Genomic DNA, 15,023 nt, shown 5'->3' on the forward strand with positions numbered 1-15,023 from the left:
TATTTTTTTTAATTTTAACATTACATTTCGCTTTTAGACGGAGATTTTAGCAGATTTCAAAGTGGATTGCGTCATGTTGTGATAATTGGGAGTAGAATCAATTCTACCTGAATCAGAGTGGCAACACAATTTTTAATTTTTTCAATAAACCAAAAATTTAAAATTTTGTATTTTATAATGAAAAATCATAGAAAATCAGAAAAGTTAAATAGCTTCAAATTTTTTAAGTTTTGTAATTTTTCTACTTTTATTATTTTGAATTTAATTTAATTGGCATTTATTTAACAATTTAAATAAATGCCAATTTAATTAAATTCAAAATAACAAAAGTAGAAAAATTACAAAATTTTAAAAATAGATGTTTTAAAAACAATGAGTTGTAATGTTATGTTAAATTCATATAACAAATCTCAATACATTAAAACAATCGCTCCTTGATGATTATTTCAAAGTTTCGTATTAAGAAAAAAATCAATAATTTTTAGAAGAAAATTTTCTTCCTAACAACTTCTTATAAGTTGTGTTTTCGCACTAAACGAAAAAGATTTAATTTATTTAATTCCTACTAATATTTTCCTTTGTAATTTGAAAGAAATTCTATCGTTCTCAATTATTTTGTTTATCAAAATTGCTATCCGCGCGAAATCCGAGCCTGAGCAAAGTTAGCCAGCAAATCCGCGCCAGATCCGCGCCGTCCGTAACAACCCTGTGATTGTTATGGCTTCTCCCTCTAGTTCACTTCATCCTAGCAAAAAAAATGTCCATAAAATTTTCGGTGTTTCAAGATTCTGCGTTCTGAGATTCGGCCTCATGCGGCTATTTTTATTATTGAATACAACTTTATTCTGTGATTTTTGTGTGTTTTTTTTTCTGATGGAGCTCTTGATTTTGTTCCCAATTTTTTTTTATTTCATAAAATAATGAAACTCTCTTGTATGTTGTCGCGAAATTATTTTTGTTAAATAATATGGCGCGGATTTCGCGCGGATTGGATTTTGGGACGGCGCGGATTTTTTTTCGACTTCTCCGTAACAACCCTGGTATTCTATTCAGTGCAAAATGTAAAACAATTTGAAGTAAATAAATGAATGTGATCGGTAAAAAAACGAAAAATACAACAAAGGTGAAGAGCATTTAGCCATACCACTTAGAATGTAAATGAAATGTAATTAATATAAGAATCTTCAATAAAGGTATATTTAACCTCAAAAAAAATCTCGTCTTGTAATTTGGTGGGGCTAATGGCCTATCTACAATCACTTAGCTTAGAATAGTTAAGTAAAGTAAAACTTAGAAAATGTACACAACTTACGGCCGTCATCCACAATCAACTTAGAAAATTTGCTGGGCTGATATACGTTGCTATGCAGTTGTTTGTTTACCTTTGATATGGAAACGTCAACTTACCGTAGATTTTGAAATTTTCCAAACCATACGTCAAGTTTCTAATTTTATTCCTTTTCATTGTAGAAGATCAGATTCATTTCCAATGATTCAAACTCCTAAGCTAAGTGAAATTTTTTAAGTTATGTGATTGTAGATAGGCCATAACTATTGCTTCGAGGGAAATTAAAAGAGTAAACTAAAGAATCAACATTGATAAATATTTAATGGAAATTTTTGAAAAACTTATTTAGGAACTTTTTGTTTAACTATACCTACCAAATGTGCTTTACTAAAAAAAAAATATCAAAATTTCCCTTGATCCAGGTCAGGCAACTGTGCGCGTTTGTGGGCAAAACAGCAAATTAACAAAATAAAACTATTACAAGACAATTACTCTTTATACTTTTCTCTTTATTTTGTAAAAATCTTACAGAAGTTTTCCTCGAATCTTCAACTAAGCTTCCCCTTTTCATGCAAACTTACAAATCGGGTTAGTTTAATTTAACGAATAAAACCGGGATGTTCTAGCATTCTTCTCCTCTCGTAAGCACGCGCTTTGGGCGGAAACACAAAATACGGGGAAACGAACAGTCAAACACTACCGCGACGCCGGAGAGTTGGCGCGTATGCTTCATCAATCAAATTCGCTTCTTTCTACTACTTTCTTCTCTATGTACAGGACGATTACTACGCGCGATATTTGATATACCGTGTTTTCTTTTGCCTCCCTAAAAGTAGTTATTATCATCAAAAAATCTTGTTGCGGCAGCAGTAGCAACGCGCGCGCGCAGATCAAGCAGCTTTCATTGCGTGGTTCGAAAGCGGCCGCTGCCGAGCTTTGCTTTGCTTTTTTTTTGCTTCTCCAATATGTAGTTACTCTGTGTTGCTCATATGTGTGTTTGAAGGCGTTTGCGACGAATTAAACCGAGTAATGGGCCACGATGTAGATAAGTTAAGAACGGAACGCAAAGCGACAGAGAGCGCAGCTTAGCCAAGCCTCCCTAAAATGAATTGATGAGATGATTGCACGTGAAATGTGTGTGTGTGTGTGTGTGTGTGTGAAATTGCTCGAAATCTGTGTTTTAGTAGATGATTTGCTGCTGCGACCGGCTGCTGGCCGCCGAGTTGGACATTATCGCCTCCTCCAGGTTCGAGTCCAGCTTCCGGTAGGCGGCGGTATGCTTACGGCCCTTGCTGAACCCACCGCGTCCCGTACTAGACCGTCGACCCTCGAGGGCGAGCGCCAGCAGTTTGGACTTGTTGTGGTACGCGACGTAGCTCACGATGCAGGCAAACATGACGAGCAAAAAGTAGGAGAAAAAGTTCGAATCATCCTCCTCGAAGAACGGATCCACCGGCAGTTCGTCGCGCTGCACGTCGCTCAAGCTGAGGTCTTCCTTGTCCAGCCGAGGTAGCGGTTCCGGCTGCTTCTCGCGAACGGCCATCTCCTTCGGGGCAGATCCTGCTGCCACAGCAGCTCCACCCGCCGCCGTCGGAACGTTCGTGTCCATCGACGGGTCCTCATCGCTGTCCTCCCCCGGATACATCGCATCCTCATCTCCGGTGTCCATGTTCTCCTTCACGCCACCCTCTCCGCCCACAATGTCCTCAATATTTTGCTGGTTCTTTGTTTCCTGGTCCAAAAAGGCCCCATTTTCCTCATCTTCCGCCAGGGTTTTCTCTTCCACGGTAGCAATCTTTTGCGAATCGTCCTTTTCGTCCAACTTGATGGCGGCTTCCCCTGCCGGAGCAGCATTGACGTTGGCAGCGGCAGAGTTGGTCGAGGGTGTGACGTGAGCGGTGGCGGCGGCGGAAGTTTGCTGAACCGGTTTGGCGGCTACGGGCTTCGTAGCGGTGTCAGCTGTAACGGGGAGAAACAAAAAATCGTGCGATAAGATATCTCGTCAGCTGGTTGGTATCGAAAGTAAGTAAGGTGAGTAATTTCGGAACCGCAACAAAAAAGATTATCAAAAGATTACCAAACTGACTAATGTGAGTAAATTTTCTTGCTACGCATTTTAATTTATCAGGTGCTTAAAAAAAATATGTGTTTTTCTTGACACCCAGAATCATGGCAACATCCAACAAACAAAAACAAACTAATGTCAAACACCCTTCAAAGCTTCGTTTTGCATAGAAAGGGAGCGTTCTTTTATTACGTAACGCAGTAGGGGGGGGGGTCGGAGGCCGTGTTACGCTCCATACAAAATTTTTAAAATTTGTATGGAAATTTTGTTACGAGGGGAGGGGTCTAAAACTCCGATTTTTCGCGTTACGTAATAAAAGAACGCTCCCAAAAATGTCTATGCAAGCCATAGGGACGTGGCGTTACATCGTGCTGCCATCTGGTTTTTTTAAGCGCAAGAGTGGAAAAGTGCTGAGTCATCGTCTAAAAATAGACGGCGTCCTATCTCGCCCAGCAAAATGAAGTCGATAAAGAAGTCGGTTTCGATGAGAAAAAGTGGAAAACGTGGTCTAAAAATAGCGACGCCATCTCCCTATGAGATAGTGACAATATTGACAACCGGAAGAGATTTTTAAAGCAAACAGAATCCAAGAAAATATCGAGGAATAAACTGCCGTTCTACGCAAGGGGTTAGACTCTCCGCACCGTTTTTGGAAAACCGTTTGTTTTCAAGAGTGAAATTGGTGCACCGCGGTGTTCGTGGATGCTGGCGATGTGCGTGCACACAAATCACGCTTGGGGAACTGTCATAGCACTTTTTCGCACAACTGGCATCACTTCGCTTTGAAATGTCAAATTCAAAGTTGTTTACTAATAAACGCGTTATGAAAACGTTCTGAAGGCGTGAATTTCGAGGCAGCGCAGATTCCGGTGATTTATAGTCAGTTTGTGAGCGGTCAAGGGATTTTCCGGTGTGACCTTGATACCGGCGGTTGATCCAGCTGAAGGAGGTGCAGGGCCACGACATCCGCGCTATGAGCAAACGTCGTTTACAGCACAGATCCGAGCAAGTTCTTTCCCGGGTTTGGAAGTCCGTCGAAGGAGATTGGAACCGATGTCACGGTGGCCGCTCGTTCCACCGGTAAGGACACCAGTAACGAGGAGTATGAGGCTAAGAAGGACAGTGGCAGAAAGGAAGCAATCATCCGCCGCTGAATTGAACGAGACGGCCACCAGATGATGTATGCTCGGGAGTGTCGAGGACGACAACCACTGGTGCAGCTGCGGCAAAACCTCGGGCAAAACCATTTAATTTTGGGTTAAGTGTTCCTCATCCGGGCAAGTTCAACACCCAAAACGGGTTTCAGTTTAACCAAAATGGCCAAACCTGCCGAGGACAGCAGCAAAAGACTGTCGAAAAGGGTGCTGATGACGAGGACGGCGAATCGTTCAAGGTGGAGCTTGCGTTGGTTGAAGAGAAGGGCAGCATCGTCTGGAATGGGCTTCTCGGACAGCAACACGACGGACGACGGCCCTGATAACCGGGATATCAAGAATATGTTTAAACAAATAAAGATTTTGAGAACAAAAGGTAGCAAAACCAGTTAAGTATTTATTTCATCAAAAAAGAAAGATGTCCTGTAACTGTTCCGATCCTTGCTCCGAGGACAACATCGGTCCTTTCCTAGATGTTCCTCAATATTCCACATAAATTCCGCCCCGTACAAACTCATCTGGATGTTTTCCACAATCGAAAACTGCTACCTCAAACCACCCACCGCAAGACAAGTGGAAACTCCAAGGGAAACTCCCTGGTAGGTCGCATCCTTCTTTACCACGATCACGTTCAACCGGTTCTGGGCCCGCTTCTTCAACCAGTACGCAATCAACGCAACCTCCTCCAATGGCCTCTCTCCGGTACCGTTTCAGATAGTTGTTCACACTCTCGACCGATTCCCGCTTCGGCAAGATAGAGTTCTCCATTCCCGAGAATCTTCATCGTATGCGACAGTGGGATGCGTTATTTCGCCTCGACCTCCTCCGGCCACCGTCGACCTTACTCATTTGTCACCGTCGGATGCAAATTTCCGCGCACTTCCATAAGATAGCGGCAGTAAAAAGGGTCGCTCCGATCACCACAAATCAGCTGGTTCCGCAGCCCTAAGGCGGCCGTTTACAGCACGACTTCAAAGTAGATTTCGTCCTCTTCTGGGGCACCATGGATGAACGACATTTGGGGATGGTTTAATAGAGGAACCGGGCTGTTACTTTTGCAGCTTTTTGAGACTCAGAATCATTGAGTAGAGTAGCCGGAACCAACGTCTCAAAAAAGGAATTAACCAGATTTTGCGTATGTTGACCAGACTTTATTAAAATTATTATGATTTCGATTTAACTTAAATTAAGAAGACAAATAAAAAAATCTTCAAAAATTCAACGATAGAAATCGTTTGTTTGTAAACAAAGATGAACATGACATTTCTAGAAGTGTTGCCATGTTTTCCCAATTTTTCCTCTGATTCGAAACGTCTAAATGGTGCGCGATGGTGCGCGGGAGTGCGTGAAGTGTGCGCAGGTTGTAAAACGCCGTGCACGCACAGCGTGCTGAGTGTCCAACTCCTGGTTCTACGCATAATTGTCCCATGTCAGTTTTGGACGATTTTGACTTTATGACATTTTTAAGTTTAGTTTGATGTGTACTTTAAGAAAAACACATAAAATCTGGTACTTTGTTCGGAAACTCATTAAAAACAACACCAAGTCTGTTTGTCCCATCGTTAAACTTCTACGCATAATTGTCCCACCAAGTATTTTCTTACACGGAATCATTAGTTTTACTAAGCATTATGTCTTGTTTACCTGTTGTATAGCAAGAGAATCACAAATAAGGGTGATAAACTGCTAACTGGGGCGATTAGGGACACATAAGGCGAATAGGAACCCACGGGACAATTATGCGTAGAAACGCAGAAATCGGTCGAAAAATTTCAACCGCGTTTTTCTCAGTTGCACTTTTTTGAACATGGGACAATTATGCGTAGAACGGCAGTAAAGCCAATAGACGAATCCAGTTTGAAATGGCCGCTAGGTGGTCAATGTTGTTAGAAATGACAGCTTCCATGAATATGGGAGCTCAGGAAAACTCAACTTTTAAGCGATAAAATGATTATTTATGATAAAAGTATTGATTGATTAGGTGCACAAAATGTGTCTAGAATATTATTAAAATAAAAACTGTTCGAAAAAAATTGCAATTGAGATAAGTACACCATTCGATTCAGCAGGAATTTTGAGCACCAAAAATATATAGTTTTCATATGTTAAGTGTTTTATTTTAGAAGAAAATTAACAAAAAGTATGAAAATCGAGACATTTAGTATGGGAGCTGTCAAATCTCTCACCATCAAAAAGCAGCGTTGAGCTTTCGCTGGATTTGTCTATTGAAGTATGCAGTTTGAAGGGACTGAAGAATGCATCGATAGATGGAGCAATATTGATATCAAGAAGATCGACAGCCAGAGAGTCGACTGTATTTTTGGTACAGAAAAGTAGGCTTTTTCGTCGTTCAAGAATGACAGGAAAAGTTATGAGTTTCACGACGGAATTGCAAAAAATACATTTGCTGATCTGAAATGTTCAGGAAAAAATTGTTAACATTGTGAGGTTTTATTGACATTTGGGCATTTTTAACTATTTTTTTATTTAGATACTAAAACTAAACTCTAGCAAAATAATAACTAATCTTGAGTTGACAAATTCAATTCGCAATTCGCAATTTTCAGTGTAAGAACGGGCCTTGACCGATCTTATGCACTAGGTTCCCGACGAACACGCTCTGCCCTTACACCTACATCTCACCCTTGCTCTGAGTCAGTACGAGCAGCACGCTAGAACACGCTTTGGCCGCTTTGGGTGTTCGTGCCAGGCATGCACACCTTCCTTTCCGGTTACGCATTTTAACTCGGCCGGTGGTGGTACATTACGTAGGGTTTGATGTAAGTATAAGCGCCTAACCATTTAAAGTGTGCCTAACAACTTTCATTAATGCAAAAACTGTTTTATTTTTAGTTTGAATTCAAAAACTTATTGTTATTTACTGTGTATTGTTTTCTCCTGAAATCTTCCCTGTTGTTAAGTCTGTTTATCTGTTGCTATTTCTTTTGTCGCGGTGTTTTGTTACAATATTTTGTTCCTAAGCATGTTATAAAAGTTTATCAAAAATACAATAGTAATATTTGTGTTAATCCTTTAACCATTCCATAAATTGAGTAAGGGCTCAAACCTCACTTGTTTGAAAAAAAGGGTGAAGATTGAAAACAATAGACAGTAAAAGAGAATTTATTTTATAAAAATCAAGTATCAATAGTAAGAGAAGCGTATTTTGAAGAATAAAAATGAGAAGCTAGATGTATTAGATGTAAAATTAGACAATAGTTAATAAATAGAGATACAAAACAAGCTTAGATTATAGTAATGATAATTTATAGGACAGATAAAGAATTATTCAAATAAATTAATTCGCAATAAAATCAAAAAAGATTAGGCGAATGATAAATAGACTTGATATTACTAGTACATTAAGGAAAAGTATATTTTTAAGGAGAATAAAAAACAAAACAAAGTTTGTTACAGCAGTATCAATTGATAGAAAAGAGTGGAAAAGCTTTGAGAGATAAGTGAATCAAAAGTTAGTAAAATTAGAATCAAATGTTGGATATTAAATAGAAGAATCAGTGAAGAATTGGGAATCAGAAGAGCAAAATAAAAATAGGAGATAGGTGGTAGCCGAGAATGAAGAGAAGAGAAACTCCGTTGTGCGATGTTTCAGGTACACCCACAGCAGTTGACTCAACATACTGCGAATCAAAACAATACCGTCTACAATCACAAATTACTTCCCTTTCCCACATTGTCGCGCCCCTTTCTTTTAGCCGTCTCGACTCTGACCCGCGGTGTTCAAAGGTTTACGATCCGTTTCCACAGGCCACCAGCTAGGTCATCATGAAAACCAAGCCAACGTGGAGGTTAGAAAATAGGACACTCGCAAGGAACCAGAGCTATACTGTTCTGATCAAGATAATTCGGATGATCTAACAGAACTACGGATGTAGTTAGTTACGTTCCTTCCAGGATGTTCCTTACGTGGACGTCAACCGAAGAGTACGCAACAAGGTCAGTGCCATTGCATGCTCTTAGGTATCAATCCTTGGCCTGCTCAAACCTTGGCCTGTGGGTTTTCTTACAAAAACCACCCTTTTTACAATCTTCCGGATTTTTGTCAAAATCGTTTTTTTAGCATAACTTTTGAAATAGTTATCTAAACTTCATAATTTTCAATAGCGACTCATGGGACCCGAAGACGGATCTAATCAGACCAAAACAGACAAAGTCGGTAGACCCAGTGCCGAGATAATCCAATGCACATTTTCGATCAACATCCCACCACCACACACAGCCTTTCGCTCAGAATTTGATTCTGAGTCGATATGTGTACGTGAAGGGTGTTCTAGGATGCCGAATTAGGAATTAAGTTTTTGAGTGATTTTATATCCTTTCCTCAATGAGGTGAGGAAGTCAAAAGCATAAGTGAGATAACTGTAGATCGCTTGAAAAAAATATTTATACCTAAATTTGCCCAAATTCACAATTGTTCAGTGGATTTAAGTGATCTATAGACAACTCTCCGAAAGCTTCGTTTCGCCCCAACTGACGGCAATTTAAAATGTCTGTTCATGATTCAACTAAAAACTCACCCTTTGGTTCCACCACCTTCTCCAGCTTCAAACCCTGGTCAATCAGCGGTGGAATGACCACCTTTTCTGCGGCCTGCACTTCCACCGTCTCCCCGGCGGTCGGCTCAGGCACCAGCAACTGACGGAACCCCCAAAGCAACACCCGGCAGATGGGCTTCAGCGTCAGGTGAAACTCCACCTCGTCCATCGGGAGGCAAAGATTCGCACAGACGGCCTCCCGCTCCAGTGGCTTTGCCTCGAATTGTAGCTGCTCGTTGCCTGAAGTGGCCTTCTCGCGGAGGGCCTGCAGCACCGGTGTTAGGTTTTCGCAGAATTTGTCCGTTCCTCCGGAGGAATCCGGCCCGGCGAGCATTTCCTGGACGGTTTTGACCGTGACCGGGTTCTGCTTGCGAGCGGTCAGCACCGTCGTCAGGTTCCGGTAGAGATTGCACAGCAGAACGTCCGGCTTTTTGACATCGCTGGCCAGGCACACGGCCAAAAAGTCCAGCTTCTGGTAATCCAGCAGATCATTCGAGACGGAAGAGGGGACCGATTTCACCGTCGTGGTGGTCGCATCTCCGGATTTGACTGGAGGTGCGATGTTGCTGGCTCCAGCGGCGGTCAGTTCGCTGGAAGGTGCCGACGGAATCCCGGGGGGAGCCAACTGGACACCGGTGGTAAGGGCCAGCAGCACTAGCGCGAACACCGTTGACCTCGCGCAAGGGCCTTGACACGGAGGCATTTTGCTGCTTGGTGTTGGCAGATGATCCCAAAAGAGGACAGGAATTCCCGTTATTACGACTCGCTGCTGCTGCCGCTGTCAGTCGACTTTGGAGCAAGTTTCACAACACTTTTTTCTTTGGTTAAAAACTCAAAACAAAGTTTTTTTTTCGCTGGAATCAAGGTCGCTGTTGCTGCATCTTCAAACGTAATCACTGTTTTGAGCTCACTGGGAAATTAGCAGTATTCGACGCGATGATGATGTGATTTCCGAGCTGTGAATCCTCAACACATTCGCGAAGCACGATTCTAACTTCTTTGCAACGACGACGACGACTGGTTCTCTTGACTGGTTTTTTTTTTTCTCTTCTGAAACGTCAAGGACCTGCGAACACATAAAGCGAGAGAATGCTTTGAAACTTGCGTAGGAGATTTTCGCATGCAGTGGTTTCATCTGAAAATCGCTCAAGTACTTTTTGAAGTTTATTCCAGAGAAGCAAGAATATTTCTGACAGATGGCCTGATGGCGGGCAATGAAATGACGAACGAAAATGCATGGGCGGAGTTTGTTTACTTGGTTGGGAAGGCGGGCAAAAAAGAAAAATACTTGGCGGGATATAAAAGTACACGGAAAAACCGAGATGTACAGTCAACCCCCGGGTGGTTGGTTACTTTTTCGTTTGACGCTTTTTTAGTTTGTACCGTTTGTATTATCGCGGGCGTTAATAATTAGAGTTTACGCGCGCTGATATGACCGCAGAAGAAAGGCCGCATGACAGCCGCAGAGCAAATTTTTGGCTGTTGTCAAAGGTTGCCTTGAGTTTTCTGCTGACTTTTTGAAAAATATTCAAAACAAATCAGGTTGACAGCCAAATCATCGCTGAATTTCAGTTCATCCTGCTGATTTTTACACAGCGGTAGTTCGGCGGCTGTAGCCTCCTGTCAGTCACAGCGAAGGAGAAAATTGATTTAATCTCGCAATAAGCAATACCCCGTTGGTTGATTAAAGTCGAACTAAAAAGTGACGAACTGTCACTTTTTACACGGCGCTCAAGCACACTATCAAAACAAACGTTTGATCGTGTGTGAACTCCGTGTAAAAGTGGTGTCAAACTAAAAAATTACCCCGACAGTTGGTGTCAAACCATCGGGGTTTGAGTGTATTGCAGTTTGCAACGATTTTTAGACAATCGTGCAAGTTGTGAAAATCTCTTCACAAAATTCACAAAAATGTGCACACCTCAAACTACTGCAGAAAAAACCTATGACACACACCCTAGTTTTGAAAAGTATTTTATAGATTTTTTGATAAAAGGCTCCGTTTTCAAGATATAGCCACCGAAAGTTTGATTTTAGCAAAATATTTGCAGTTTTTCAATTTTTAAAAATAGTGACCATAAGTGACCATTTCTAAAAATATTTTTTTTGAGAAGTTCAGAAAATTTGCTATAAATTTGTCTAAGAGACATTGAAGATTGGACCTCGGGTTGCTGAGATAGAGCCGCTTTAAGAAAAAGAAACACGAAAATTGAAGTTGTCTTTATCTCACCAAAATAACCCACAATTTTCTAATGTCGATATCTCAGCAACTAATGGTCCGATTATCAATGTTAATATATGAAACATTCGTGAAATTTTCCAATCTTTTCGAAAAAAATATTTTCAAATTTTTTAAATCAAGACTAATATTTTAAAAATTGAAAAACTGCAAATATTTCGCTAAAATCAATCTTTCGGTGGCTATATTTTGAAAACGGAGCCCTTTATCAACAAATCTGTAAAGTACTTTTCGATTGCAAATTCAATTTTGCATTACAAAATAATGTCAAACTTGTTTTTGCATGAAACTTCGTTTTTTTCCAAAAATCACTATTTTTTCAAAAATTCATAACTCGGCGGCAGATTTTTTGACCATGTTTCTCTTTGGCTCAAAAGTTGCGGATTTTTGTCCCCTAAAACATATCAAAAAATCTCGAAAATGAAAAAAATACGTATTTTGGGAAATTCAGTTTTAGTGAAAACAAAGTTGATTAAAAAATCTGCAATTTTTTTCCGTGTACCTATTTTTTCTCAAAAGTCCTCAACAATACCTACAACTTTGCCGAAGACACCAATTGATCAGAAAATTCACTCAAAAGTTACAGCTGTTTGAATACTTACATACCATTTTTGTATGGACAGCAGCCAAAATTGTATGGAGACTTGTATGGATGAACCAATCACACAAGATAGATTATTTGGTCATAAGGAAGGCCCCCACAAAGTTTGAGCCATATCAAAAAATACAAATAAAATCCATTTCCGGTTTTGGTAGAGAATTGCTCAGCAGTCTATTTTTTGTAATCTAAGTGGCGGTGAAAATGACGGCCTTTGAGAATTTAATTATTCACAAACTTTTAAAAATTAAAAACAGAGACATTTAAATATAATTGTATAATTTAAACTTTTAGTATTAAGGAGCTTGACAAAATTCCAATTTTAGAGATTTGGATATTTAGAAATTTTAAAATTTTAGAGTTCATGAATTCCTGGATTAATAAATTTTTCAATTTCAAGATTATTCAGGTGAACACTTAAAATTCGGATCAGAATAAAAAAAAGCATTTCATGAGCGTTAAAAGATTTAGTTTAGCCCAAAACAGTTTTTGAGTTAAAAAAAAAAAAGGTTGAGCAACTGTGTTTGCCTGATTTGTGTTTCAGTCTCGGTCTGTCAGCTTTATGCAGGAATTTTGTCTGGACCACGAGGGATTGGCAGCCACACCCCTTTGAGTTTTTGGCAAATGCGATTCATCGAAAAGAAACAAATTCAGCTGGTTTCCCTATCTAGTTAGCATAAGAGAGCACCGAGGCATCGATTTATGTGCAAAAGGACATCTGTGATATTTTCGAACAATTGCCACACGCGCGCCTTTCTGATGTCGTCAGTTTTGTTTTATTATTGCAACAAATGCCATAAAATACTTTTTTCTCACATGCTGTATGAGTATGTGTGTGTTTTGAATTACTCATTCTGCCGTAAGTTGTTTACCCATGTTTTGTTTGTTTTACAAATGCTACTTGTGATTTTTCATGTTCGCTTTCTCCTCTCTTACACACACAGGTTTTTGCGTGTCCTACTTTACTTGGAAACTTGGAAAAGTGTCTCTAAATCTAGTGTATTATTTATTTGTTGTTTGTTTCTACATAGATCCTAGCATCAGACGTATCGATTCTCGTTTTTTTTGTTACCCTACAAACTATTGTTTTAGTTTATGTTTCTTCACCAGTTTCAGTAAGTGCCGTTCTTTTCCACAAACCCTCAGCTCTGAGATGCATTCCGCATTAGTACAGTCATAATAGCTTGTTTTCTTTGTCATAGTACAGTGGTTTTGTTTTAACTTGTTTGATTTAGCCTAGGTTGGATTTTTGATTCTTCATTTTAAAATCTTTCGTGTTTTTTTTCCCGTGAACCGGGAGGCCATGCGTTTCCATCAATGCAATGCTTGTAACTCTCTTCTGTGTGTTTTTTTCAGTGTGTTTTTCGTGAAACCTGCCTCGCTTTACCGACGGTAAAACCGCTAATATCGACTAATCACATCATTCTTGTTTAAAATCCGCGCCCACTTCTAAAACTCACTTATCGTCATTTTCACGTTGGTTTTCGATTTTTTTTCCCACTCACATTTCTTGTTTCTTGGTGGTACAAATGCAATTGCTTTGCTGCTCAAACACAAAATTTTAGATCTAACTTGAGAGTGACTCAAAGACTCTAACCTTCTATACAGGAGCCTTGCTTTGGGGTTCATTGTGTGTCTGGTAACAAAAAACCAGTGTTTTTTTTCCGGAAGTGCAACTCTGAAGACTCTTTTTTTGTTGTTGTTTGGAAAGTGGCCAACATCATCTGGCTGAGTATTCTTTGTTGCTGCTTTTACGACGCTCGCAATGTGGGTGTTGTGAAAGAAAGTGTGTGTTTGCTAGTTTAAATTGCAACTTAAATTCTAGCTCAAACAAAACAGGTTAGTTTAACCGGTGGTTCGCTAATGGTTTTGAACCTAGATTTGAACACAAGTTACACTATACAACCGGAAGCTAATTTTAACGGAGAATCCAACAAATTTGCGCTGTATTTTTTTTTGTACTTGATTGTTTACAACTGCTTTTTACACGATTTGCAATGTAACAAATATGATAGAAATTGAAAAAAAAATGTTTTTGGCCTTCATTTTTCGAAGCCTTGCTTATCAAATGCCCAGATGAAAAGCAGCTAACAAATTAAAAAAGTTGCACAAGTCAAAAAGTGCCAAGTAGTCTTAAATCGAAAAGTCGAAAACCAAATGTTTAACAAAAATATACCAGTTAACACTAAAGCCCTATGTGATTTTTTATCAGGGGGTAGCGAAGAAGCCGCCATCTTGGAAGTTCAGATAACAAACACTGATAATCAGTATTATAAATATTACTTTAGTATGTTATTCTGGTTAAACTCATAAGTCCCATGCAAATGTGTAAAACCAAACTGAAAAATTTGTAATGCCGATTCTCAGTGTACAGGCGCACTGTTTGATCGACCAAAAGAAAAAAAAAGCAAAAAAAGGTAAACAGAAAAATCACTTTTTCGATATGAATTGGGTCCTAAAATGAAGCTTAGATTGCTTATATTATTGTTTACAGCGATAAAGCTTATTTTTCTGAGTACAATGACCCTTTGTACGACCACAAAGAGTTTAAAATGGATTTTTAAATCAATTTTGAAAAATTATCCTCGCGGTCCTTCTTGACAGAAAAGCTCCTACTTGACAGCTCGTTCCAAGGGGACCATAGTTGATCCATCGAAAAAATGTTGTCTTGTCAAAAAAAAATTTGCATTAAAATGTAAAAAAATGATCAGAAATGGTTTTTAATCGTGTTTTTTACCGTTGTACATAAAAATTTACATAGGGCTTTAGTACCCAATTTTCAGTCAATATATGGAAATAATCTCCAAGGATATGAAAGAATTTGCCATCAGAAACACAATTCACGTGTTTTTTTTCAGGTATTTATCGTTTGAATTGCGGGAAATTTGAAAATCAAAAACCCAAACAATGATTTTGTTGTGGGCTCTCATTTGACAATCGTGCTAATATCGACTGTTGTCAGTTTGCTTTGGTCGGAATAGGGTTGCCATCCCCCCGATTTTTATGTACAACGGTAAAAAACACAATTAAAAACCATTTCTGATCACTTTTTTCATTTTACCGCAAAAAAAAATATATTGGCAAGACAACATTTTTCGATGGATCAACTATGGTCCCCTTGGA

At 39.5% G+C, this 15,023-nt stretch overlaps 1 protein-coding gene across 1 annotated transcript; it reads right to left on the reverse strand.

The window, feature by feature from the left end:
• Positions 1-1,776: 1,776 nt before the first annotated feature.
• Positions 1,777-10,143, reverse strand: LOC6039351. The gene is made up of 2 exons (XM_001848921.2): positions 9,046-10,143; positions 1,777-3,247 (listed from the first exon to the last, which is right to left on the reverse strand). Exons 1-2 carry the CDS (start codon positions 9,764-9,766, stop codon positions 2,469-2,471), a joined length of 1,500 nt encoding a protein of 499 aa, XP_001848973.2. The 5' UTR covers positions 9,767-10,143; the 3' UTR covers positions 1,777-2,468.
• Positions 10,144-15,023: the final 4,880 nt, after the last annotated feature.

The sequence above is a fragment of the Culex quinquefasciatus genome, chromosome 1, assembly GCF_015732765.1.
Source record: "Culex quinquefasciatus strain JHB chromosome 1, VPISU_Cqui_1.0_pri_paternal, whole genome shotgun sequence".
Taxonomy (NCBI): domain Eukaryota; kingdom Metazoa; phylum Arthropoda; class Insecta; order Diptera; family Culicidae; genus Culex; species Culex quinquefasciatus.

Coding starts and splice junctions, on each gene's coding strand:
- LOC6039351 (XM_001848921.2), bottom strand. CDS start 9,766: ATGCCTCCGTGTCAAGGCCCTTGCGCGAGGTCAACGGTGTTCGCGCTA. Junction 3,248..9,045: donor GAAGGTGGTGGAACCAAAGG/GTGAGTTTTTAG, acceptor TCCCCGTTACAG/CTGACACCGCTACGAAGCCC.